Here is a 26,381-nt window from a genome sequence, read left to right as displayed (position 1 = left end):
ATCACTCTTTGACTGGTCGCCGACTTCTGCCGCAAAAACAGTTTGATAACTCGCAATGGCCAAGTCCAAGAATCACACAAATCACAACCAGAACAAGAAGGCTCATCGCAATGGCATCAAGCGCCCCATGCGCAAACGCCACGAGTCCACCCTGGGCGTAAGTAGAAAACAGAAAAATGAGAGGATAGATTACCATCCTCTATCATACTCCATATTCTGACATATTTCATATTGTTCCACAGATGGATGTCAAGTTCTTGATCAACCAGCGATATGCACGCAAGGGTAACCTTTCCCGCGAGGAGGCAGTCAAGCGTTACAAGGAGCGCATTGCTGCCCAGCAAGGCAAACCCAAGCCCGTTAAATTGTAAATTCCAGGCAGCATTCGATATTGTTTTGAGTGCAAAATGTGTCTTAGAATAAAGGAAAAATACATTTAACGAATGTACATAAATTTTATTTATGATTCTGTGTTCGTTTCCACTAGTGATGGGAAAATGGTATTAATTTCTTATGTTGCATATCGCTTTGCAAAGTAAATAAAACATTGTTAAATTTGTAAAAGAAGCAACTTAAGTCAAATTGAATGTGAATTACATTTTATACCCGATTGCCCTTTAAATTACAATAATAATCAATAGAAACCAGTTTAAATATGTATTCAACTTATAAAAAAAAACCATCCCTTTCAAAGATAAAAAATTTTAAATTGTTAATTTTGCAACAATAGCTTACATTTCTTTAGTATATCGATAATTCTGCGCGCTTTTGTAGTTACGCTTGGCCATATTGTGAACGTTTTGGCATTTGTCAATCTGGCAACATTCTTACCAGACATAGCCAAGCAAACAATTCGGCGACTAGCCAATTGTATGAAAATTCGTAAGCGCGTTGCCCATTGTTTGTTGGGTAGCAAAAGGCAGCGAACGTAGAACTGTTGTTCGGTCGCCATATATGTAACTTAATTTAATAATAGTACAATTTATAATAGAGTGTGAAGATATTGTTTCATAATTCTATTTAATATACAAATCGCAAATTATGTAAACAGTGAATATCTACTGCTCAAATTCAAATGCAAATAGTGAAAGAATCATTTTTCGCGCAGTGTGCTGCTGCGAATGCTTGGTGCTCATCTATATGTACGTGAATATGTACATATATAATTTTTATTGTGTGTTCGTGACAGTTTATTTCAATTATTTATAACCGACATATTCAATTTTAACTGTTAAAGTGCTGATGTTATTGAAACTAGTGTAAGAGCTAATGCGGGCGTAGTTGTAATCAGTTTTTATCGACGTTTCATTGTCGGGCATACAAACTCGCATACAGCGACACACGTGCGTGTATACATACAGACAAAGCTACATACATACATACAAGTACATACACACATACACACACAGGGCAGCGCTCAGCTGTGCTCAGCTGTCGTTTGTTGTCAATGTGTCTGATCCTGCCAGAGTGTTTGGTTTTTGCGCGGCAAATTTGTATAACTGACTATCGTTCCTATAATAACAATAACAATAACAACAACAATTGATTGATTTAACCGGTGAGTGTCATTGATATAGATATATCGGTAGATACATATATAAATCAACTTCTGTTCTTACAGTATTGATGCAAACAGTCCAAATTTGAGCTACTTTCAAATTTGTTATTTAATTTGTTTCAGTAATGCTTAGTTAGACATTAAATCCAAACAACAATCCATAGCAAATATTCCACAGGCACGATTAGACTATTTTCCATGACTTTTGTAGAATTTCGCATTAACTAAAGAGGTGCTAATTAATTTAATAATAATGTCATTTGTGTGACCAATCAATTTTAATATTTTCTGTAGAGGCAAGTTAACAAAATTTCACAATATATTTATTTTTAAATGCCAAGTACAGTAGTGCAAAGTCATTAAACTATATGTAGGAATGTGGAAGTATGAAATGTATTTATTCTTATTTTATATTTTAAACAAACAAAAAGAAAATTTGCTTTCTTTATTTTTTGTTTTATTCATTTTTCGTTTTAAATAATTTCATTTACCCTTGGCTTATTTCTGTAAAACGAATCTTTTCTTTTCTTTTCTGCTCAACTTGGTATTTGCCAGTCATTTGTGGCTAACGAGTATTTAATAGACGGAATTGAAAATGAATTACTTCCCATTTGAGGTGTGGGGCACTCCACAAAGTCCACAGAGTATACCTTTATCGTCATTCGTCATAATTGAAATGAATACGTCTTAATGCCAGCGCACTCGAAACTAAGCGCACTTTATCTTTGTTTCTGTGCCAGTTTCTATTTGCCAACTGGGCTTATCTACAAACAAATGGGCCGATAAGAAAGCTAGTTGTGTGGATATATACAGAAATACGACTACATATATGCACAGTTTATATATGTCACTCTGCTATTATCAATCTGCCGGCGTTTCGTCTTGTCAACGGACTATTAAGATTGCAATTTCTTCATTTGATTAATTGGCCTTATATTTTAGCATATTTATATATGATTAAACTTGGGCATCGAAGGTAGCTTTATCAAAAATCTAAGCAAGTACAGAAAAAGTTTAGAATATATGTGGGACTGTCAGTAAAGTATATTTCTAATTATTAAATATATACATATGTAAATTTGTCGTCTTTTAAATAAGTTTACTTGAACCGCTTAACTTTTCGAACCACCCTCTGTGACGGCATACTCAAACTCATATTAAAATAGTTATTGGGAGTGCCAGCAGTTGTATTTTCAGCTTATTTATTATTATGAGAATCGCCTAGGAGAGCTATGTTTAGGAATGTGTTTATATGTACTAAAAAAAATATTTGCTTTCGGAGATCATTTACAATTATAATCACATATATCAATTGTTATGAGAATGAGAATAGAGTTACATTAACATTATTTCTTTATATGCGACTCAACGAAGGAAGTTATGAGAGTTATTTAAGCAGTATATTTTGAGCTCTGCAAACAGAATATCTCGTTATGCCAAATTAATTTATAGAGTATATTTGATACTCTCGAAATACATGTCTCTTAAATATCCGATCAGATTAATACGATCAATAACAGTACACAAATTGATGTTAATTTGTTAAAATTAATAAATCAAATCAACTGGAGATAGGCATTGAGCGAAAACTTTGGCAGTTGCTTTTGAGCCTTTGAGAGTGTCAGAGATACATTAGATGTACGCGGCTTAGTGATATTGAAATATATTACTAGTGATTAATCAAAATCGAAAATGATGGACAATCTGCCAGTTTATTCCATATCTCATTTCATGGAATCCCAAGCACTAAGCGAAACGGGTGTCACGTATACTACGCAAGTAAGTTTTGCCGATGTCAGCTATCGAATTTTACGAATGACTCATCAGTTGCTCACAAAAACAAAACTTGCGCTTGATACTTGATGTTTACATTTATATATGGTATATATATCTTTATATATGCGCTTTTATATATTATGTTTTTTTAAGCAACAAAGTTTGGGAACTGGAAACCCCGGCATTGAGCTAAGAGTTTCTGTCCATGTGTGCGATTTTGTAGTAATATCCAGTAATAGGTTAGTGTTGTAAATTTTTTGATACATCAGTCATAACAAGATCTAAGGACCATTTAGCATTAGCAATTGCAGAGTTTCCTAAAGACTCGCACTTTGAATTCAGATGCTTTTGAAATATATTTGTACTAAAGATAGCGGATTGATATGATAATAAACAAAGTATTTAATCAGTTCATCGTTTTTTTTTTTTTTAATTTCATAGTCTGCTATCTAAATTTGTTAAGTCTATGCCTTTCGGTTTCCACGACGACTAGCTTTCAATAGTGATAACCGGAAAAGCTGAAAACAATGACTGTTTTCCTTCCACTGGCAGTCAACGTTCTCAACGTTTGTTGTAAGCAATAAAATTCTGAAGTTTAATGAATTAAGTTTAATGATTGTCTATGATACTACATCATTATTTCGACTTTGTTCGGTATTGTTGTTTTTGTCTCTGCTTTGGCTATTCTGGGAATTGTTGATAGACCGATGGCAGACAGGCGCAAAATTTCACTCACAAATTGCTTGGCAAGTTGTATAAAAATAATTATATATTTGTGCACTTACATATATGTATATACAAAATATATATACACAGGCGCAGAGGAAAATAATTATATACATATATGTGTATATATATTTCTGTTAATAAGCATTGTTTCTCTTATTTAGAATTGTCGTACTTTACAATAAATAAACTGCATTAAATGAACCTGATTGAAAATGGGCAGAGTATCTTAAAGATTTTTAATTAAATCTATTGATTTATGATATATATGCAGGCTGAGTTGTTGGAGTCGAAATGATTGTATACATAGATTTTATTTGATATATATTTAGTAGTACTTATGTACATCTACATCTGTCTTGTTTATATTCATATATCAGTTAAGAAAGATCCAAGCTTGTCTCCTTACCATCTCTCCACATCTTTAAAATTAAAGCGCCCTAAAGTATGCTCTGCATTCTCTATTTCAATTTGAATTAAAACAAGGCCGTTGTAAAGTCTGCATAAACAGCTTGTTAAAAAGAACTGTCTAGATTTGTTAGTCTTATAGCTGTCTTCGTACGGCTTAACGTAAAGTCCTCATGTCCTATCTTCATGATTGATATAGCAATTTTTTTTAAATTGCTGATTTGGTATTTTCCCTATACATTTAAACATAGAATGTATTATATTATATTTTATTTTTTTATTTATACATTTGTATATACTATACCTCAATTATAGTATTATCTACAACATTTTAGATATTTTCTGCTCGAGTGATTTCGTGTAGATTATTATTTTTTGATATTTAGTACACATTCAATTGCGCGGTCCCATGGCAACTATAATAATAATAATAATAGGGCTATGCCCAACGCCTAGTTACTTACATATTGCAGTATGTGGATTCAGAAAGGGGCTTATAGATACCTCAAACAGGAATACAAAGCAAAGCTCCGGTATTTAACTGTAAACAGAATTGGTATTAAAATAATAAATGATAAAAATTAATTTTCATACATCAGGTAAATCAACAGAGTAGTATAACTATATGAATATTCTGCTGTGCATATTTAGTATGTGTAACATAACATTATGTTATTATTATGTAAACTATATATACTAATTATTATATTTAGTTATCTTACCTCAATTAAATACGTGTGAATGTGCAGTCAAAATCTCTTCAATTTCTCTCGTAGGCTCAAACATAACTGAGTACATATTTGGGGAACGCTATGTCAACATGAAATGCCGTTCCGCTTCTCTGTGTGCTTTGGGCTGGGAGTAGACAGCCAACGGGCGGCGTTATCAGTCAACGAGATCTGACTTAACTTAACGAATACTACTATATGTCAGACAATGCGCAAGTGTGTGAGAGCAAGAGGGAGAGAGACGGAGAGTGTGAGTCTGCTCACTCACTGTTTACTGTCTGCGAGAGCTGCTGTGCGTAATTTGAACGTTCCTTTCCGTCGTTCCGCAAGCAGACAACAGTTATTACGATAACTTAATACAGGCACAACAGTAATTAGTAGCCGATGTGATTGCTCATTTTGGGCGCCAGTAATTGGAGTGTGTGTGGGAGTATATGTGCGTATGTGTGTGTGTATATGTGTGGGTGGGTTTCTGCACAAGTTTAGCTGTACGAAAGCGCCGTTAATGTTTCGCTAAACTCTAGTGTTTCTTTATCAAAATGAATAGGTAAAGATCAGCTAGAAGGGAATGCGCGACTAACAGATTATCTGTAATTATAGTTTCTAGAAGAAATGCTAATAATATTTTAATTGAATTGGGGAAAAAATAGGAAAATATAGTTCAAGAATATGCATATGGGTAATATTCAAAATCAATTACAATATATTTAGTATTGACAATGGAAGATTGTATATAAAATATTCAATTACAGGGTATGAAAAATAAGAAAATGTAAGCAAATATCATTGCTTATTATGATAAGCTACAAAAAGTTCGTTACACCCACTCTGCTGCATAGTTCACTTACGGGGTATACGAACTGAAGAGAATGCTAGGCGCACATGTTGTGAGCTAGCTGCATTATTTGCTGTCGCTGCCTGTCCAGAACCCGGGCATTGCCTGCGGTTAGTTTTCCAGCAGTGCGCGTTGCGTGTGCTCGACAGCTCGAATACGGCGCGCCGAGCTAAAAAAAAAAAATAAAAATGATAATAAATAAAAAACGGAATTAGAAATAATATTTAAATCCGTTGAATCTGTGTGTGCTGACGAAAATAAAAAACCTTAATTAGTATCAAAAAGGTTATCAGCGGTAAATATTTGATCGGCGCATGCAAGTAATTGGCACGAGCTAAATAAGTTGCGCTAAACGGAAACAATTTCCCATTCAATGTTTTGCAATTTAACTGTTTGTTGTGTATTAAATGTACGCTTTAGTGTATAAATAGAAGAATAGCACAAAAAGAAATCCAGCGAAAAAACTGTGCAAAATGGTTCGCACCCCCAAGTTGGATCAATTGGGGCGCGCCTACTCGGAGATGTCGCCCCTAAATCCCTCATCGCCGCCGACCTCCGCCGCGACGACGAGCTCCGGCCGCGAGCGTCACGATTCCGGCGGCTATGGCAGCATATTCCCGTTTGGATTCTTTCGCAGCTCCTTTGGGCGCAGCAATAACTCCGTCCAGGTGGGTAATTTCGATTCTACGTCTGCCGCCGCGCCGGCTCGACCATATGTTTTGGCTAGCTTATCTGATAAGCAGAGATATTTTGGGTAAACGTGGGTAAATTAAACCAGCCAGCCAGACAGGCAGCAGTCAAATTAAACATGTGTTCTAGTATATATATATATATATATATATATATATATAATTTATATATATGTATGTGTGATGTACACAATTGTATGCTGATTAGAATTCTACAAACTGTAAGTCGATAGCGACAGACCTTCGGGGCATAGACATTTTTATTTTTTTGCTCATATATAATTAGGTCTGTAAAAAGTCTGTTGTTAATGTCTTAGCTCATTAGCCAAAAAGTTTAAGTATAATGCATTTATAAGCAAGTCCAATATGACTTTAGGCATATAGAGCAAAGAATGTTTGCCAGCCCTGATGGTTAGGTACTCTTTGGTAGCCTAAAAGTATGCGATAGTTAATATAATTTATAGGTCTATGTTCACCTTAAATTCAAAATGAAAATGCAAAATGAAAAGCGTTATTTATAATAATAATATCTTTAAATTTTGTCTATATGTTTTATCTATAGATCTATCTTTAAAAAGTATCTTCAGATAGAGTCTTTAGATAGTATCTTTAGAAAGTATCTTTAGATAGTATCTTTAGATAATATCTTTAGATAGTATCTTTAGATAGTATCTTCAGATAGTATCTTTAGATAGTATCTTCAGATAGTATCTTCAGATAGTATCTTTAGATAGTATCTTTGGATAGTATCTTTGGATAGTATCTTTAGATAGTATCTTTAGATAGTATCTTTAGATAGTATCTTTGGATAGTATCTTTAGATAGTATCTTTAGATAGTATCTTTAGATAGTATCTTTAGATAGTATCTTTAGATAGTATCTTTAGATAGTATCTTTAGATAGTATCTTTAGATAGTATCTTTAGATAGTATCTTTAGATAGTATCTTTAGATAGTATCTTCAGATAGTATCTTTAGATAGTATCTTTGGATAGTATCTTTAGATAGTATCTTTAGATAGTATCTTTAGATAGTATCTTTGGATAGTATCTTTAGATAGTATCTTTAGATAGTATCTTTAGATAGTATCTTTAGATAGTATCTTTGGATAGTATCTTTAGATAGTATCTTTAGATGGTATCTTTAGATAGTATCTTTATATAGTATCTTTATATAGTATCTTTGGATAGTATCTTTAGATAGTATCTTTAGATAGTATCTTTAGATTGTATCTTTAGATTGTATCTTTAGATTGTATCTTTAGATGGTATCTTTAGATAGTATCTTTATATAGTATCTTTAGATAGTACCCTTAGATAGTATCTTTAGATAGTATCCTTAGATAGTATCTTTAGATAGCATCTTTATGTAGTATCTTTAGATAGTATCTTTAGATAGTATCTTTAGATAGTATCTTGAGATAGTATCTTTAGATAGTATCTTTAGATAGTATCTTTAGATAGTATCTTTAGATAGTATCTTTAGATAGTATCTTTAGATAGTATCTTTAGATAGTATCTTTAGATAGTATCTTTAGATAGTATCTTTAGATAGTATCTTTAGATAGTATCTTTAGATAGTATCTTTGGATAGTATCTTTAGATAGTATCTTTGGATAGTATCTTTGGATAGTATCTTTAGATAGTATCTTTGGATAGTATCTTTAGATAGTATCTTTGGATAGTATCTTTAGATAGTATCTTTAGATGGTATCTTTAGATGGTATCTTTAGATAGTATCTTTAGATTGTATCTTTAGATTGTATCTTTAGATTGTATCTTTAGATGGTATCTTTAGATAGTATCTTTATATAGTATCTTTAGATAGTACCCTTAGATAGTATCTTTAGATAGTATCCTTAGATAGTATCTTTAGATAGTATCTTTATGTAGTATCTTTAGATAGTATCTTTAGATAGTATCTTTAGATAGTATCTTTAGATAGTATCTTTAGATAGTATCTTTAGATAGTATCTTTGGATAGTATCTTTAGATAGTATCTTTGGATAGTATCTTTAGATAGTATCTTTAGATGGTATCTTTAGATGGTATCTTTAGATAGTATCTTTAGATTGTATCTTTAGATTGTATCTTTAGATAGTATCTTTAGATAGTATCTTTGGATAGTATCTTTATATAGTATCTTTAGATAGAGTCTTTAGATAGTATCTTCAGATAGTATCTTTAGATAGTATCTTCAGATAGTATCTTCAGATAGTATCTTTAGATAGTATCTTTGGATAGTATCTTTGGATAGTATCTTTAGATAGTATCTTTAGATAGTATCTTTGGATAGTATCTTTAGATAGTATCTTTAGATAGTATCTTTAGATAGTATCTTTAGATAGTATCTTTGGATAGTATCTTTAGATAGTATCTTTAGATAGTATCTTTAGATAGTATCTTTGGATAGTATCTTTAGATAGTATCTTTTGATAGTATCTTTAGATAGTATCTTTAGATGGTATCTTTAGATGGTATCTTTAGATAGTATCTTTAGATTGTATCTTTAGATTGTATCTTTAGATTGTATCTTTAGATGGTATCTTTAGATAGTATCTTTATATAGTATCTTTAGATAGTACCCTTAGATAGTATCTTTAGATAGTATCCTTAGATAGTATCTTTAGATAGTATCTTTATGTAGTATCTTTAGATAGTATCTTTAGATAGTATCTTGAGATAGTATCTTTAGATAGTATCTTTAGATAGTATCTTTAGATAGTATCTTTAGATAGTATCTTTGGATAGTATCTTTAGATAGTATCTTTAGATAGTATCTTTAGATTGTATCTTTAGATTGTATCTTTAGATGGTATCTTTAGATAGTATCTTTAGATAGTATCTTTAGATAGTATCTTTAGATAGTATCTTTAGATAGTATCTTTAGATAGTATCTTTAGATAGTATCTTTAGATAGTATCTTTAGATAGTATCTTTGGATAGTATCTTTAGATAGTATCTTTAGATAGTATCTTTAGATAGTATCTTTAGATAGTATCTTTAGATAGTATCTTTGGATAGTATCTTTAGATAGTATCTTTAGATAGTATCTTTAGATAGTATCTTTAGATAGTATCTTTAGATGGTATCTTTAGATAGTATCTTTATATAGTATCTTTATATAGTATCTTTATATAGTATCTTTAGATAGTATCTTTAGATAGTATCTTTAGATAGTATCTTTAGATAGTATCTTTAGATAGTATCATTGGATAGTATCTTTAGATAGTATCTTTAGATTGTATCTTTAGATGGTATCTTTAGATAGTATCCTTAGATAGTATCTTTAGATAGTATCTTTAGATAGTATCTTTAGATAGTATCTTTGGATAGTATCTTTAGATAGTATCTTTAGATAGTATCTTTAGATGGTATCTTTAGATAGTATCTTTAGATGGTATCTTTAGATAGTATCTTTAGATGGTATCTTTAGATAGTATCTTTATATAGTATCTTTATATAGTATCTTTAGATAGTATCTTTAGATAGTATCTTTAGATAGTATCTTTAGATAGTATCTTTAGATAGTATCTTTGGATAGTATCTTTAGATAGTATCTTTAGATTGTATCTTTAGATTGTATCTTTAGATGGTATCTTTAGATAGTATCCTTAGATAGTATCTTTAGATAGTATCTTTAGATAGTATCTTTGGATAGTATGTTTAGATAGTATCTTTAGATAGTATCTTTAGATAGTATCTTTAGATAGTATCTTTAGATAGTATCTTTAGATAGTATCTTTAGATAGTATCTTTAGAAAGTATCTTTGGATTATATCTTTAGATTGTGTCTTTAGATACTATCTGTGGATACTATCTATAGATAGTTTCTATAGATAATATCTTCATATACTATAAGTAGTACATTTGGATATTATATTTATTTAACGGCTATGGCAACTGTATACAGGACTTACTACGAAAAGCATATTATGTGTAAAGTCAATCAGCGAATGATGACGTAGAATACTTTTCAGATTTTTTTTGTAACTTGACGTTGATTTGACGAACAGAGCTATATACAACAACATAAGTAATGAATCTTCGTTAATTTATCGCACTGAATCTCTAAAGCTCGCTGTGGCTGTAAATTACTATTGACACACACTGTTAGCAGTTATAAAGTTTATTATGGACTGTCATAATGGAAGGCAACATTCAAAGCAATCGCCCTCCACGGGCCGCTTCACTTGAAGTCGCTGTCTTTGATTCAGTTTTGTTTGCTACGCAGTCTGGAATGGTTCGACGCGATGATTCCCGAAGTGTGAAAATAATTACCTAAAACAAGAAGTTATTTCAATAGAAAAGTTTTTCAAGTTGCAAATAGGAAGTTGAAGTTGTTCCAACACTCTGTTTTAATATCCGGCGCTTATCTGCGCGCTTATCGAGCGTGTGTGTGATAAATTCAATTGTTTGTTCTATTAATTAAAAGTGAAATGTAAACTGTGTGGCGCCATGCATTTCATCCATATATGGAACATGCATCCAGCTTCCAGCAGCCAGTTCGTTTAGAACATTAAAGGCAAGCGGTCGAGTTTAAGTTATTAATTGTTGTTTATTTTGGGTCTTTTTTCTTCAATATCTTCTCTATTACCTGGAAGCTGTAAAATACCTTCAAAACGGAACTAAGCGGCGAGAGTTTAACCAAAATGTTTAAAGCCCGTTTGAAAACGCATCCGGGCGAATCCGAGGTGTGTGACATAATTAATTTAAGTGTAATTTAACTACAAATTTAATGCAGTTAAGCTGTGCGAAGGCTAAGAGCTATAATCGAGATAAGCTAATGATAACAAAATGATGAGTGCATTTGGTGGATGTGTATATATAGAGTTATATATATTCTTTGCTTAAGATAAACTATAAGATAAGCAGACTAGATATACTAGTTATGGAATATAGTATAGATGAATGCAGTTTTAGTCTGATTGGCAAGAGAAATGTGTGTATTTTCGATTGAGTACTCATTTTATCAAATATTAAGAGATTTTAATTAAAATCTTGCTGTAAAGCAGATTGAAAATTTGTAAGTCCTAAAACAAAAGCAAATAATATTAATATTATAAAAATTAAAATTATAGTATAGAATTTTTGGAGCCACCTTTGATAATTCTTTCGCCTCAGGTTGTTAAAGATACTGTCTGCCATTTTACATCTTATCCCCATCAAAATTCTGTCCCAAAGACTTCATTATTTGAAGTTCTCAAGTCTTCAATATGCTTATGAACAGACTTATATGCAATATGGAACTATTTCACTCTCCACGATTCGATTCCGTTTTTGAATGTCATTTCACTTGATTGTGTTGAATCAACAATTGGTTGTGAGTTGATCAATTGAGTATGCAGTCAATTAGACAAGGCAAAGCATCAAACGTTCAATTGTTGTTGTTCAATCAGAATTAAAAAACAAAACAAACTGCTGCAAATGCAGAACAAACTAAAGAAAGAACATTAATAAAAGTATTAAACATGTCATATGTGAGCATACTTAATAACTAATCAGTTGGCCCAGGCGGCAGCTGCTGCAGCTCTCAATCCATAGTCCGCGTCATTTACTGTGCCGACTCATAAAGAAGCGATAAAAAGAAAAGAAAAGAAAAGAAAGACAGAGAAGAACTCGAAACTCGCAAAGTGTCAGCAGCGCATGTGCATACAGAAGTGAACAGCGACCATGCAGCCGAATGATAAAGCGCCAAAGCTTAAACAAAAAGCAGCAGCAAAGCCATCAACGACAGCAGCTGACCCAAAGGCGACTGTGACTGCGACAGCAGCAGCAGCAGCAACAACAACAACAACGACAGCTACAGCAGCATCAGCAGCATCATCCGTAACCAGTTCAAGCGACGTCAAGGCGTGCAAGCAGCGCACAATTGGGGCTTTGGTGCGTGGCCTGCACGATACGGGCACACATGATCTGCAGTCGCTGCAGCGACCGCTGCTCGAATGGGACGAGCATCGTGACTTTCGCAGTGCAAAATCCGCCACGCCCAGCACAACCAATCGCACTCTGCAGCGACAGCGTGGCACAGAGATTGCGCCGCATGGTTCGCTGCCGCGTCTCGTGATCAACATTGAGAGTGCCGAGTCGATGCCAGCGGATGCCATGGGCAGCAGCAATCCAAATACGCTGTCGCCCTCGCCCACGCCGACGCGCTCACCTACACCGGACAGCCATGGCCAGGAGCAGAATGGAGATGCGTGCAGCGGCAGCTGCAGCGATCATCAGGAGCACAGTATAACGCCCCATACGACGCGACGATTCAGTCACTTTAATATGGCACTGCGTCGCTTCTCCCACATCCATGTGAATGTACTTAGTTTTTTTCTTTTCCTCTCTCTTTCTATCTCGTTCTCTGTTTCCCTCTCATTGTTTGGCTGGCTTTATCTTCTAATGCCCTACTCCTCTCTATACCTATATAACCCGTCCTGGTTCTATAAATGCAACATCTAAAAATAAACATGCTATGCAACTTTTTCTGCTTCTTCTTCATGTTGTTGATGTTGTTGATGTTGTTGTTGTTCATTGTTGTTCATTGTTGTTTGTTGCATTGCTCTTCTGCTCCCCCTGCTCCTCCTATTCTTATGCTGTCGCTTATGAACCCAAACAAGTTGAATGCTCTTCTGTTAATTATTTGCCTTGTCGTTCTACTTCTTGTCTAACCACAACAAACATCAACCAATAATAACTTTTCGTGATTCATTAAACAATTAATCTATATTTAACAGCTGCTTAAACTGGCAAGCAAGCATTGCAGTTTGGCAACTAACGTATCTATTTTTGGTATTTTTACAACTTGGCTCAGCTTTGCTATCCATTAGCCATTATGCAATTTAATGTCTGAGGTGCGTGCTGGCTGAAATAACCTTTAACATATTAAATATACTTAAGAGCGTCATGCGATAAACAAACATTATTTAGGGCTGACTTACTGTCAGCTCTGTGGCTAATTCAGCCACTTGATATGGCTAAAAAATTACCTCTAATTGGTAATCGGTTATGAAATGTCGTCAACCTATCGAAAACTGTCCATCAATGGGTTATTTTTGACGCATGGACTTCTGGGACTATAATGTATTAGCTTTAAGTAAATATGGCTAAAAATTTGTGGGAAATCCGCAGTATTACAATTATTATAAATATAAGTAGAATTAATATTGAATATATTATATTGAATATTATATTTATTAAAATAAATTATATTATTATTATTATTTATATTACTTTTACTATTATTATTATTATTATTATTATTATTATTATTATTATTATTATTATTATTATTATTATTATTATTATTAATATTATTATTAGTATTATATTATAATTATATTCATTTTATTATTATTGGTATTGTAATTAATAATTTCAATTCAAACTTTAATTACTACACTTCTTAATACTTTTCATGAAACAAGTTGGGCGTTACCGACTGCATAATACTCATTGAATCACTTTATAGAAAACTCAAAAGGAACTACTTACAGTATAAAATTGTAAGGGTCTAGATGTATTGCAATGTGTCACGCCTAAAATGGGCGTATTGTTGTCTAAATGAGACTCTAACAACTTAAATAATAGTAGATATCGTGTATCTCTATTTGATACGTTACTAGCGAAAATATTATAGAATTCTTAGTCTCTGTTTTCAATATTGATATTTGCACTGCATGCAAACCAATATACCCTTTATACCCTTTTCAAATCGCTAACCAGTATAAATACCCAAATGTAACTCCCATTATATTGCTTAAAGATACTACTTTCACTTCATGAACAAGTAAAAAACCCAAAATGAACTCTTCTGATACTGCACCAATATACTCGTTTAACTTCTTGAGCAAGTATAATAACATAACAGTAGAGTTAACTACCATTCATTGCACTGCTTGCAGTGACCTTCAGCATAGACTAGAATCTATTAGCTTTAAACTAGTCTGGGGTCCGAAACTCGATTCTCGCAGTTCGAGTTGACTCTACGCAACTCACTCATCTGTCGATCACTGCAAAGGAGCGAACTGGAGTCTCTTAAAGCGCATTTTCAGCAGCAATAATCAATGATCAGTGTGGCTTTCACATGTGTAAGGTATTTTACACTTAATTGGAATCGGAAATTTTCAAAAACATTAATCAAGCTGCATTTATATGCAGTTGACCCAAATTTACGGTGATTTTTTTTCTTGACCAAAGCCAAAGCCAACGTCAAAGCCAAAGCAAAAAAAATCCCCATTTTCATGCGAACAACAATAACAAATTTCTTGGTTCAGCACAAAGAATTTATTGTCTACGTTTATTCAATTTGGCTGAAATGCTTCGTTCAATTAACTAATGGAGTAAGCCAACTGGGCGAGAGCCAGCAGAAATTGAAAATGTATATTTAATTGATTAACAATTAACGAGTGCAATGGAATAATACCTAAACAACGAGACTCAACTAAGGTTGGTCGGCCAAGTTGTGCGGTTGCAGTTGGCCTTTGCAATGCCAAAGTCGTAAAGTAAAGAGAAACTTTTTCTTATGTCCGACAGTGTTGAGGCAGTGTGCGCTTAAGCTGAGGCTTAAGAGCAGAATTCCAGCTAAACAGCATTGGTCATTGGTCACCTGGTCATTGGTCACATCTCCCGCACAACATTTTAGCCAAATCAGCCAGCCAGCCAGTCGGCCAGCTAGCCAGCTTGCCAGCTAGCCAGTTGGCCATTTGGGCAGTTAGCCAGTTAGTTGGTGGCAGTGCGTGCTTGTGGCAAGAGCGTGCGCGGCAAATGTGCAACAGCTATTGATTGCTCTAGCCAAATTGGCAAACAAGTTTAAGTGGCAGGCAACAACAACAACAACAACGAAAACAAAAACAAACTAAATTACAGCATTTCATAGTGCGCGCGCGCGCATTTGAGCATCCGCAGATACAGATCTCTAACTGTAGGCCCAGACAGTATCTGCTTACATGTGCTGCTGTTATTTGTAATCAGTGACGGGTTTTTGGGCAAGCGGACGGAGCGGGGCGCGGGTCGGGTCGGCTCGGCTTGATAAGCGAGAGACAACAACGTCATGCGACGATACCACCCGACACCAGACACCCGACTAACCAAGCAGCACGACCAAACGACAGACCGCCCGACCATCCAATAACAGCAGCAGCTTGCACATGGCTCGCATTCAAAGCCAATTCGTCGTGCCGTGCAGAAGCATTCTTTGCGAGATAGTACAAATTAAAAAATACACAAATAAATAATTATTAACAGAATAAGAAACCGCTTAAATATATATTCATATAACAATAAAAATATACAATGCAATTTATTACAGTTAATTAAAAAAACTGTCGCTTGCTTTGGTTACTGAATTACGTGTATCTAGTCTTAATTGCGGCGCGTTGCACTGTAAATCATGAGCTGATAAAAAAAGAAGAAACTGTAGTGAAGAGAACTTGTCTTAAATAAATAAAAATAAAACATTTCGTTTACAAATATTTGAGATCAACTAAAGCCAAGTTCGTGCGCGCGTTGCAGTGTCGGCAAAATGAAATTATCCAAAAGTTTCGATGAGTTAATTTTAAGCGCATCGCGTTTAAGCTTAAACAACTTACGTTCTCCCACAAAGAAAAAAGCCAAAAATGTTCGTATTTATTCAAATATAACTGAAAACACAGCTAAGCTAATAAACACACAAGTTAATATAAATATTTAAGCGTGCTATATTTAACTGATTTTCAACAAGTGACGTAAATCTAGGTTTACTTTCTAGAGAGAGAAATAAATTATTATAAATAATATTAAATAATAAATAGGAATTAAAATTAAATATAAATATAAGTAAAATATAATATTTTTAAGATTACCAAAAATAATATTAAAATTCAAAAAATACAACAAAAAGAAATCTAAAGTGAATATATTGGTTCATATTTATTGAAAATTGATGTAATAATACAAAAAGTATTTATTTATAAAATTTTTGTATTTCATAAATATTATTTTGGTCTGCTTTAAAACTTTTTTTTTTAGTTAATTATGATTATTATTTTTATAAATATATATATATATATATTTTTTTTTTCAGTTTATTTTTATTAATTCTAAATTAATCAATAACAAATTTTTATGCACAATTTGAATATGAACAAAAATTATTTAAATACATTTTTAGATTTATTATTATTATTATTATTTAAGCGTTTTATTTATTTTACACTTTATCATATAAATTAAAAATCTATTTCCATTTACACAGTATATATGTTTTAAAATTTTAATCATAACCTTAACAAAAATTAAAATACTAAAAATATGTTTGTTTTGCGAATTAATATGTGACGCTTTAATGCGTATTAGCACTTAGCGCTATTTAATAGCTATGTCTATAGATGTACTTACACACAAACATTCCTAGTTAATAATAATGAAAATAATCTTACACATTTACTAAGATGAAACCTTAACGCTTCACTGTTTACAAAATATTTATTTATAAAATATATTTTCACGCTTCAAAAAAGTGAAGCAAAACAAAAATAAATTCTGATTAGTATCGCGAGTAATTCCTTTAACTAGATTCGCTCCCATTTTTTATTTGGTCTTAGCTGTCAGTTTAATTTAGCTGATTTATACAATATTTAGATACGTCTTTGGCAGTAAAGCTACTGCAAAAACGTGAGTGGATACCTATTTTAGAGTGGTAAATACTCGTAATCTCATTTTTTTGGCGCAATCATAAACCACGAAGGCAAATAGAGAATCTAATTTCTGTGAAAATTAAATAAAAGAGGAGAAAAAATATTTAAATTTTCAGGAGGAGGCATTATAATACGACCGTGCGATATATAAATATATAATTAGATGAAATAGTTTGATTAGGGATTTTGTTATATTAATGTTAGATCAAAATCAAGATCTACATGGAGTGTATTCATGAAAATAGTAGTGAAACTAAATGTACTGAATGTTCCCATATGTAGAGTCGGAATATAGCCTTCGGAACGTAAGAAGTTTATCATAGAACTGTCAGAGGATTGTTCGCTTCAAAAATAAGACCCCTGGAGTAGATGTGGTCAGCGACGTAGATTTATTTAAACAGAATCTTATCGACAATGGAATATTTTGATATATAAGGATTTTATATAGATAATTATTCCTTGCTGAAAATATAATGATCATTGTTATCTACGCCTTTTAAAAAGGGCATTTTAGCTTCGGTAATTCGTCATCCTTTTAGGTCTTTGTAGGCGCCATTATCAATATCTTTTTTTAGCTAAGACCACACCTCAATAATTTTGACAGCTCGTTGTCGTCAATCGTTCGAAATGGACTTGACATGTTTCAGTTAAGTTGACAGTCGCAAGGTATTCGCACGCGCAGTGCATGTTTATCAATTAAATTTGCAGATCTTAAATATACGATACGCGCTTCTTATCAGAGATTTTATCTCTGACATTCAAGTAATCGATCTTTATGTATATTTACTTATTTGTTAATGATTGCTATGATTCCAGCTATAAATTCAGCTTGAAACACTTGAATCTTACAGTTTAGTATAAGCGATTGGCTGGAATAAACATATAAAGAAAATTAGGAATTTTAAAAATCGTTTTAACATTTTTTCGCTAACTCATCTAAAGATGTAAATGCCTCATATACTTTAACATTCAGTTATTGTATTTAGTGTTGTTTAAGTCGAAAATATGTCATATCCTTTAGATATACCCTATAGGCACTCCCATACACTTAGTGCACTTAAATTTCTTTGAGTGTAGTTCCGTTGGTTCGTGTTCTATTTATCAAACAAGCCTTCTTCCTCTAATTTGAGCATGTGACTTGTGTGTTCACATCTTGTATGTTGATTTATATTTAATTAAAATATGTTTTGCTTTAACGTAACGCAATTAAAACACAAGAACCGCCGCCCCAAGCCCCACCAGACCTCCCCTTAATTGAGTTATTCAAATAATAATAAAAGAAAACTAAGAAAACTGCATGAAGTTTGATTAATCAACATTTAAAACATTCTGCAATTGCCAATAGATAATTAACTCTACAATATTTGTCGTCTTCGTCTAGAATATAAATCGATACGGAGATTCCATGGGTTCGCTCGGACATCGCGCGGTGCTGCAATACATTGACAATAATGATATATCCGGTCTTCGCGCTATACTCGATAGTCGCCATCTATCCATCGATGATCGCGATGAGGTAAGCGATATATGATAATCCATATAATATCTATCAACTGTACCTAAACTCCAACCTCATTTATAGAATGGAACTACGCTGCTTATGGTCGTGGCCGGGCGTGGTCTGACCTCGTTCGTGCGTGAGTTTTTGGCTCGTGGCGCCGATGTGCAGGCGGAGGATCTGGACAACTGGACGGCGCTGCTGTGCGCCACGCGCAATGGTCACCTGGATGTGGTGCAACTGCTGCTGGATCATGGCGCTGAAATAGAGCATCGCGATATGGTAAGCGAATGCAGCCTCTCAAGTAATTATGGTATTCATGATGAGACTTGCAGGGCGGTTGGACTGCTCTGATGTGGGCTGCATATCGGGGACACACGGATCTGGTGCGCCTGCTGCTGGACAAGGGAGCCGATGGCAATGCCCATGGCAATTACCATTTGGGAGCGCTGCTCTGGGCGGCGGGCCGTGGCTTCAAGGACATTGTGGAGCTGCTGGTGCAACGCGGCGCCAAGGTGAATGTCGGGGACAAGTATGGCACCACGGCTCTGGTGTGGGCTTGCCGTCGTGGCAACGTAGAGATCGTGGACACGCTGGTGAAGGCTGGCGCCAACGTGGACACCGCCGGCATGTACTCATGGACGCCCCTGCTGGTGGCTGCCGCCGGCGGACACACGGACTGCGTCACCTCATTGCTGGAGAAGAAGCCAAATGTGAATGCCCTCGACAAGGATGGCATGACAGCGCTGTGCATAGCCAGTCGCGAAGGCTTTCAGGATATCGCCGCATCTCTGATAGCTGCTGGCGCCTACATCAATATCCAGGATCGTGGTGGAGATACGCCGCTGATACATGCCGTCAAGGGCGGACACCGTACGGTGGTCGAAGCGTTGCTCAAGAAACACGCCGATGTGGATATCCAAGGCAAGGATCGCAAGACGGCGATCTACACGGCCGTGGAGAAGGGCCACACACAAATTGTGAAACTGCTGCTGCTCACCAATCCCGACCTGGAGTCCTCTACCAAAGATGGCGATACGCCGCTATTGCGTGCCGTTCGCAACCGCAATCTGGAGATTGTTCACATGCTGCTCGATCGCAAGGCCAAGGTGACGGCCAGCGATAAGCGTGGCGACACCTGCCTGCACATAGCGATGCGTGCTCGTTCCAAGGCCATTGTCGAGGCGCTGCTGCGCAATCCCAAGCACAGCCAGCTGCTGTATCGCGCCAACAAGGCTGGGGAGACGCCCTACAACATTGACTCGCTGCATCAGAAGACCATCTTGGGTCAAGTGTTTGGTGCGCGACGCCTCAATACCAACGAAGACTCGGAGGGCATGCTGGGCTATGAGCTGTACTCGTCGGCGCTCGCCGATGTGCTCAGCGAGCCCACTCTAACCACGCCCATCACCGTCGGCCTCTACGCCAAGTGGGGCAGCGGCAAGAGTTTCCTGCTGAACAAACTGCGCGACGAAATGAACAACTTTGCCAAGCAGTGGGCGGAGCCACCGACCAAGACTGGCAGCCTCCTGTTTATGGTTTGCCTGCACATTTCGCTGCTGATCGGAACAATTGTGGGCTTGAGCACGTGGTCTGTGCTGTGGGGCGTATTGGCTGCAGTTATCTTCTTGGTATTGGCTTATCTCCTGCTCGCGGCTACGAAGTACTTTAACTACCAAATGGACATGTTTTGGGCCTACTCTGTGCTGCATGCGCTGGAGAAGCGCATGACACGGCTGCGCCTCATACTGCAGGTCACATTCTGCCATCCGCCCGGTCCGCAGGCCGACTCCCAGCCCAAGCCCGTGCGCTTTCACTTTGCGGAAGCGAGCAGTGCCTCGCCCACGGGCGACGGCGCCGTGGCGCACATGCTGGCCTCCCTGCTGGATGCCATTGGTGCGTAGTTACTTAGCTAATGATGCGGATATTGTGATATATATAAATATATTATTAACTGAATTCTATTTGCCTTTGCAGAGTCACATTATGGCTGGCTGTCGACGCGTCTGTATCGTGCCTTTCGTCCCAAGTGCCTGAAAATGGATGTGGGCTGGCGCTGGCGTCGCATGTGCTGCCTGCCCATTGTGCTGCTCTTCGAGCTCGGCCTGATCACCCTTGTGGCGGGCATAGCACTGATAGTTGCCTACTTCACGCACGCCAATGACGTTGAGCGCGAGCAGATTCTGGTGGCCGTCTATGTGATAGCTGCGGTGCTAGTGACGCTCATCTGCACGCACCTGCATGTGCTGGCCAAGGTCTGTGGCTCGCTGTTCATCTCGCACAAGCGCCAGCTGAAGCGGGCCGTGCGCTCCAACGAGAATGCGCCCCTGACTCTGCTGGGCGCCGAGGTGGCTGTGCTGACGGATATGGTCAAGTGTCTGGATGCGTTTACCAATCAGCAGAGTCGCTTGGTGGGCGTCATCGATGCTCTGGACTCGTGTGATACGGAACGCATTTTGACGCTCTTGAATGCTGTGCAAACGCTGCTCTCCTCGCCCAATCGTCCCTTCGTCCTGCTCATCTCAGTGGATCCGCATGTGATTGCCAAGGCCGCTGAGGCTAATAGCCGCAGGCTGTTCACCGAGGGCGGCATTGGAGGTCACGACTTCCTGCGTAACTTGGTCCATCTGCCGGTTTATCTGCAAAACTCTGGACTGCGCAAGGTGCAGCGGGCCCAAATGACGGCGCTGCTCTTCAAACGGAGCGGCGCAGACTACCAAGTCGACGACGGACCCTCGCTGGGCCACTCGGTTTCAGCGCGACGTCTGTCCAATGCCTCAGAGATAATGTCTAGCCAGGAGAAGCTACGTGCGCCGCACAATACTCAACGCGGTGGCGGCAGTGGTAAAAAGTTGCGTCTGTCCGAGTCCGTGGCCAGCTCGATTGGCTCCAATCTGCATAGACTGGGCCAGAATCCTCAAGGGGTGCTTGATCTGTCGCGCATTGTGCTCACCGATGATTACTTCAGCGATGTGAATCCGCGCAGCATGCGCCGCCTGATGAACGTCATCTACATCACAGTGCGTCTACTCAAAGCATTCCAGATCGACTTCAGCTGGTATCGCCTCAGTTCCTGGATAAATCTCACCGAGCAATGGCCACTGCGCGCCAGCATGATTGTGCTCCATCACGATCAGTTTATGGACACCAATGCCGATGAGAACATCTCGCTGCAGAGTGTCTATGAAAAGTAAGTGAGACAAGCTTGAAATTAATGCATTACTCAATAACCTAACTTGAACTCTTTCAGAGTTCGCCCGAAACTCGCCTGTCTGCGTGAGGCGGCACCTCTGCTCGAGCTGGATCGCGATGAGCGCAAGCTGGACGCATTTCTGCAGCTGCATAAATCAGATTTATTGGTCGCGGATTTGCGCATATTCTTGCCCTTCACAATCAATCTGGATCCGTATCTCAGAAAGGTGCTCAAAGGTAAGTGATTGCTGAATGAATTCGTAATGAACATTAATCATCAATTTCCCGCTGTCACAGAGGATCAACAAATCATCGAAGACGAAGGCTCGCTGGTGCTGCAAACACGTCCCAGCATCACGCACAGCATGCGCCCACATCCGCCGCCAACAACCTATGTGCCTTCCCCCCAGGTCTATCCGCCTTACCAAATGCTGCAGAACGACTTTGTGGCCAATGAGATGCGTTCGCGCCATCTGAGTGTGATGGAGCCAACAACACCGCTGATACCATCGCCCAGCGAGTCCTTTAGCGTAAGAAAGAGATTCAATTGGTGGAGAAAACTTTTACTATAATTTGCCAATTGCTTTACACAGGATGATATACTACAAACAAAGCTCACGGACCTCACCGTCGAGGGCGTCATCAGCCTGCTGGAACGCATTGAGGATCTCAAGCCAGCGCTACCGAAACTGGCGCCTGTGCTGCGTGAAAATGCCATCAACGGCCGCGTGCTGAAGCACTGTGAACTGACGGACCTCAAAGCGGTATATATATAGCAGGGAATATATTTTGTGTACAGATATATCTAATTTTTAATTCAATTATTTACTCCATGCAGGTGCTTGGCCTGAGCTTCGGCCATTGGGAACTGTTTCGACTGCTTATTACCACCCTGCGCGATGTGGAACGCCTGCCACGCAAGATTCGGCCACAGCCCTCTATAGCAGAGCCCCCAGCCGCTGTGCCCGTGATGCGAGAGGTGCCCGAGGCAATCCCAGCGCCTTCGCTGTCACGGCGAAACTCTGTCAGTCATATGGAGAAACAGGTTAGTTAATAAATGGGTTAGCTTTACATATAAAGCTGAAAGCAGACAGGATCTTCATCCATGTACATAATTGTGTTTATCTTTGTCTCTGTCTAACGCTTACCGAAATAGTCAAAAATCCATGACTATGAGTATCTGCAGGTAAAAAAGCTCACAGAACCAAACTTTTTTCGAGTCCTCTTCAAAATGATTGTATGTATATGATTAAAATATGAAATCTTGTCTTGTGCAGGTTACGCTTGAGGAGCAAATGATTTGCGGCGCATTGCAAACATTGAATGAGGAGGCTTTCGAGGATGTGGCCAGCAGTGAGAGACCCAGTCCGTCTGGTTTGCCCACAGGTGAGATGTTAGCTGCTGCCGCACAGCTGCAATTAGCACCCATTCGCGAGTCTTCCGAGTTTGGTTCGCCATCCGACGAGCAGAAGATTCACAATCTGCTGCAGTACAACATCAACAACAACAACAACAACAATAACAACAACGAATACAATCGCAGTGCCAGCTCGCACTCGCTGCAAAGTCTGAACGCTGGTGGAGCTGCCGGCGGCGGGCTCCAGATGCGTATGGGTAATGGCAATAGTAGCGGCAGTAACGCCGATTTGATAAACGTGGGTGGTGGCGGTGGAGGTGGTGTTGGTGGTGTTGGTAGTATGTTCTATAATCAGCATGGCTTGGCGCACGGTGCGCGTCCAAGGTCGATTGCCGATGAGCTGCTGATCGAACCCATGACGCCCTACACCCAGGTGCCAACGGTGGTGGTGATGCCCAACTCAGATAAGATTTACGATGATACCAAATTATAAAATTCCTCTACTATATGTTTACCATATACTAACAAACATATCTGTATTACAAAAGAGCTTCCTAACCAACGAACCTGTAAAAGACAACTGAAAACGATTCGAAAGCTGAACAATTGAAATAATTATACATACGAATGTACTTACATATGTATGTACATTCATGTGTCTACTATATAGGAGTAAGATTAATTATAGCATATATATTAAAATAGGTATTAAGGAACACACTTGTATTTGGTGTAACTTTAGGTCTGGCATAGTTCTTAAGAAACATTTACTAAACAATTAGTTGTCTAACCATATATACACTTACCTATATATTATATATCTTTATATATATACTATATATATGTGCCATTATCAAACCTTGTTGACAAGTTGAAAACGCTTTTGCAATTTTATTTAAAAGATTCTTCCATAGACATGGCTTTTATACGCTATTTAACGTAATTTAATATATTTCTTTCTTCTTTTTTTTATGTTGATGTTTTTGTTAAATTGGCAATAGTTCATAAACAACCTAATCCAAACTCTAAAACCTTGTGTTCAGGTTTTTAGCTATATACAGTATTTTGATTTATAGTATTTGCATAATTTACAAAATGTATTCCAAAAACGACTGCACGTTTATTTAAAATTAGTTTTAAGTTGCCATAAAAAAACACAATCGTAATTAAAATGAACAACTAACCAAAGCTGCTTCCACGAGCGAGTTTTTTAACTTGATAATATGAAAGATTAAATAAATAATAATAATATGAACAACTTTTTACAATCGCATTTTTCTATGTTCGACAAAACAAAATAAAAGTGGCTTTTATTGCTTTCTATTGAATTTCGTTGATTAATGCATGCAAACTTTAGCTTAGCTTGTAAATATTTATTAACCAATGGTGTTGGGTAAAAGAAAACAAAATACTTATATTTAAGATCTACATAGATATATATACATCGTGGAAAAGGAGCTCTGCACTGCCATCAAGTCTTCCATCAAACAGAATAAATCTGTCACGAGCATCATCTGGTTGCTAATTGTGTTCGCTTTGTGTACTTTCCACTAGCTGTAATCCCCCTTTTCCTACATTTCTAATTTTACATTTATCAAATTTGTAGACCTCGATTTGTCCAGTGCCGGTGCCTTGTTTGCTCCGACGCTGCTCACGTCCGGCTCGCCAATGCAGCAGCGGCGCGATTCCATATTGAAGCAGCAGGGCAGCGTGAAGTCGGAGAAGCGCGTATCGATCAAACAAACGCCCAGCAGCAGCAATTTGGCTAACATCAACAATAACAATAACAATAATGCCTCAAAGGTGGAATACGTCTCGGAGCGTCAAGTGGAACTGGCGAGTGGGCCGGGCAGCAGCAAGGGGCGCTTAACCACCAAGCCGCCAGCAGGTAATGCTATTTATATGAAATATTTACATATTCCTTTATTAATTACATTTTCTTTCCTTCTCTTAGGTCCCCGGCCTGCCTCGCTGATCATAACCAAAAATGACTCAAATGCGCAATTTCAGCTGCTGCGCTCCTCGTCCATCGAATACGAGGATATCGAGGCACAGCAGCGTGCGTCGATACGTGCTATTAGGACCACACTGCTCGACCAGCAGGAGGATGAGTCGGCGCCTTTGGTGTTTACGGTGCGCAAATGATAGGACTGCAATGACTGCGACCAGCAGCAAGAACAACAACAAAAACTACAACAGAAGATTCAATATGTGCTTTTTACTTAGTGCCACTTAAATTAAGTTACAAATAGGCTGTAGTTCGTGTAACGCGTGTCACTGTTTAACGTTGTAATAATTTAATATTGCTAGAAAATGAATTGAATGAATATATACACTTACTATTATGAATTTAATATGCGCTCTACATGAATATATGCATACGACAATTAAGACAAGTAAATTTAATAAAAAAATCTTTACAACCAAATAAAATTTTTCATTTAAAATTGAACATTTGTACGATAACAAAACGTATTTTTTTGTTGGCGGCTTACCGGCGGTAAGTTACCGCACTATCATTACCGTTATGAGTATCGACGCAAGCGTGAGTCCAATTATTCAACTAGTTCAGTTCCGATAACTGACCATTTATCGATATTAGATGCCACACTTTAGTGTGCTTAGCCAATTCTTGTTTACTTGTCAAAATGCTGCAGTCTGTTTTGTATCTAATCTGTGCATTAGAAAAAATTAGGCAATGCACTTGTAAAATAAACTGTAGTGCTAAAAAATGCGTGATGTATTACTAATTTATTGATGCTTACTGGATAACACAGTGTTGGCTAATAGGAGTAAGTAATTGCATATTTATATATGCAAATAGAAATAGCGAATGAAAAGTGTGAGTGTAAAGCTAATTGTAAATGTGTTTACACTGAAGTAAGCATTCGTTGCAGCTTACTCACATTGCATACATGCATAACAACAAACAGTAAACATACGCGTGTG

At 37.0% G+C, this 26,381-nt stretch overlaps 2 protein-coding genes across 12 annotated transcripts; both read left to right on the top strand.

Annotated features, from left to right (window-relative positions):
• The first annotated feature begins 13 nt into the window (after positions 1 to 13).
• LOC6579679 (60S ribosomal protein L29) lies at positions 14 to 459 on the top strand. The gene is made up of 2 exons (XM_002005525.4): positions 14 to 157; positions 243 to 459. The coding sequence occupies exons 1-2, from the start codon at positions 56 to 58 to the stop codon at positions 369 to 371; spliced, it is 231 nt and encodes a 76-aa protein (XP_002005561.1). The 5' UTR covers positions 14 to 55; the 3' UTR covers positions 372 to 459.
• A 417-nt stretch (positions 460 to 876) lies between these two features.
• LOC6579678 (kinase D-interacting substrate of 220 kDa) lies at positions 877 to 25,786 on the top strand. 11 transcript variants are annotated; one of them, XM_044010496.1, is made up of 13 exons: positions 877 to 1,558; positions 18,767 to 18,901; positions 18,968 to 19,165; positions 19,219 to 20,779; positions 20,861 to 22,073; positions 22,134 to 22,312; positions 22,373 to 22,605; positions 22,669 to 22,839; positions 22,914 to 23,120; positions 23,232 to 23,261; positions 23,353 to 23,689; positions 25,039 to 25,320; positions 25,387 to 25,786. In XM_044010496.1, the coding sequence occupies exons 2-13, from the start codon at positions 18,791 to 18,793 to the stop codon at positions 25,575 to 25,577; spliced, it is 4,713 nt and encodes a 1,570-aa protein (XP_043866431.1). In that variant the 5' UTR covers positions 877 to 1,558; positions 18,767 to 18,790; the 3' UTR covers positions 25,578 to 25,786. The 11 variants fall into 11 exon arrangements, with proteins under 11 accessions (XP_043866431.1, XP_043866429.1, XP_015019306.1 ...); XM_044010494.1 differs by lacking the exon at positions 877 to 1,558 and adding an exon at positions 6,143 to 6,699; XM_044010495.1 differs by lacking the exon at positions 877 to 1,558 and adding an exon at positions 11,125 to 11,412.
• Positions 25,787 to 26,381: the final 595 nt, after the last annotated feature.

This window comes from Drosophila mojavensis, unplaced genomic scaffold, assembly GCF_018153725.1.
Source record: "Drosophila mojavensis isolate 15081-1352.22 unplaced genomic scaffold, ASM1815372v1 contig_80, whole genome shotgun sequence".
Lineage (NCBI taxonomy): Eukaryota > Metazoa > Arthropoda > Insecta > Diptera > Drosophilidae > Drosophila > Drosophila mojavensis.
The sequence above is the reverse complement of the archived record's forward strand: the minus strand, read 5'-3'. Positions and strand labels throughout refer to the sequence as shown.

Coding starts and splice junctions, on each gene's coding strand:
- LOC6579679 (XM_002005525.4), top strand. CDS start 56: ATGGCCAAGTCCAAGAATCACACAAATCACAACCAGAACAAGAAGGCT. Junction 158..242: donor GCCACGAGTCCACCCTGGGC/GTAAGTAGAAAA, acceptor ATTGTTCCACAG/ATGGATGTCAAGTTCTTGAT.
- LOC6579678 (XM_044010494.1), top strand. CDS start 6,505: ATGGTTCGCACCCCCAAGTTGGATCAATTGGGGCGCGCCTACTCGGAG. Junction 19,166..19,218: donor AAATAGAGCATCGCGATATG/GTAAGCGAATGC, acceptor TGAGACTTGCAG/GGCGGTTGGACTGCTCTGAT. Junction 20,780..20,860: donor CTCCCTGCTGGATGCCATTG/GTGCGTAGTTAC, acceptor TTGCCTTTGCAG/AGTCACATTATGGCTGGCTG.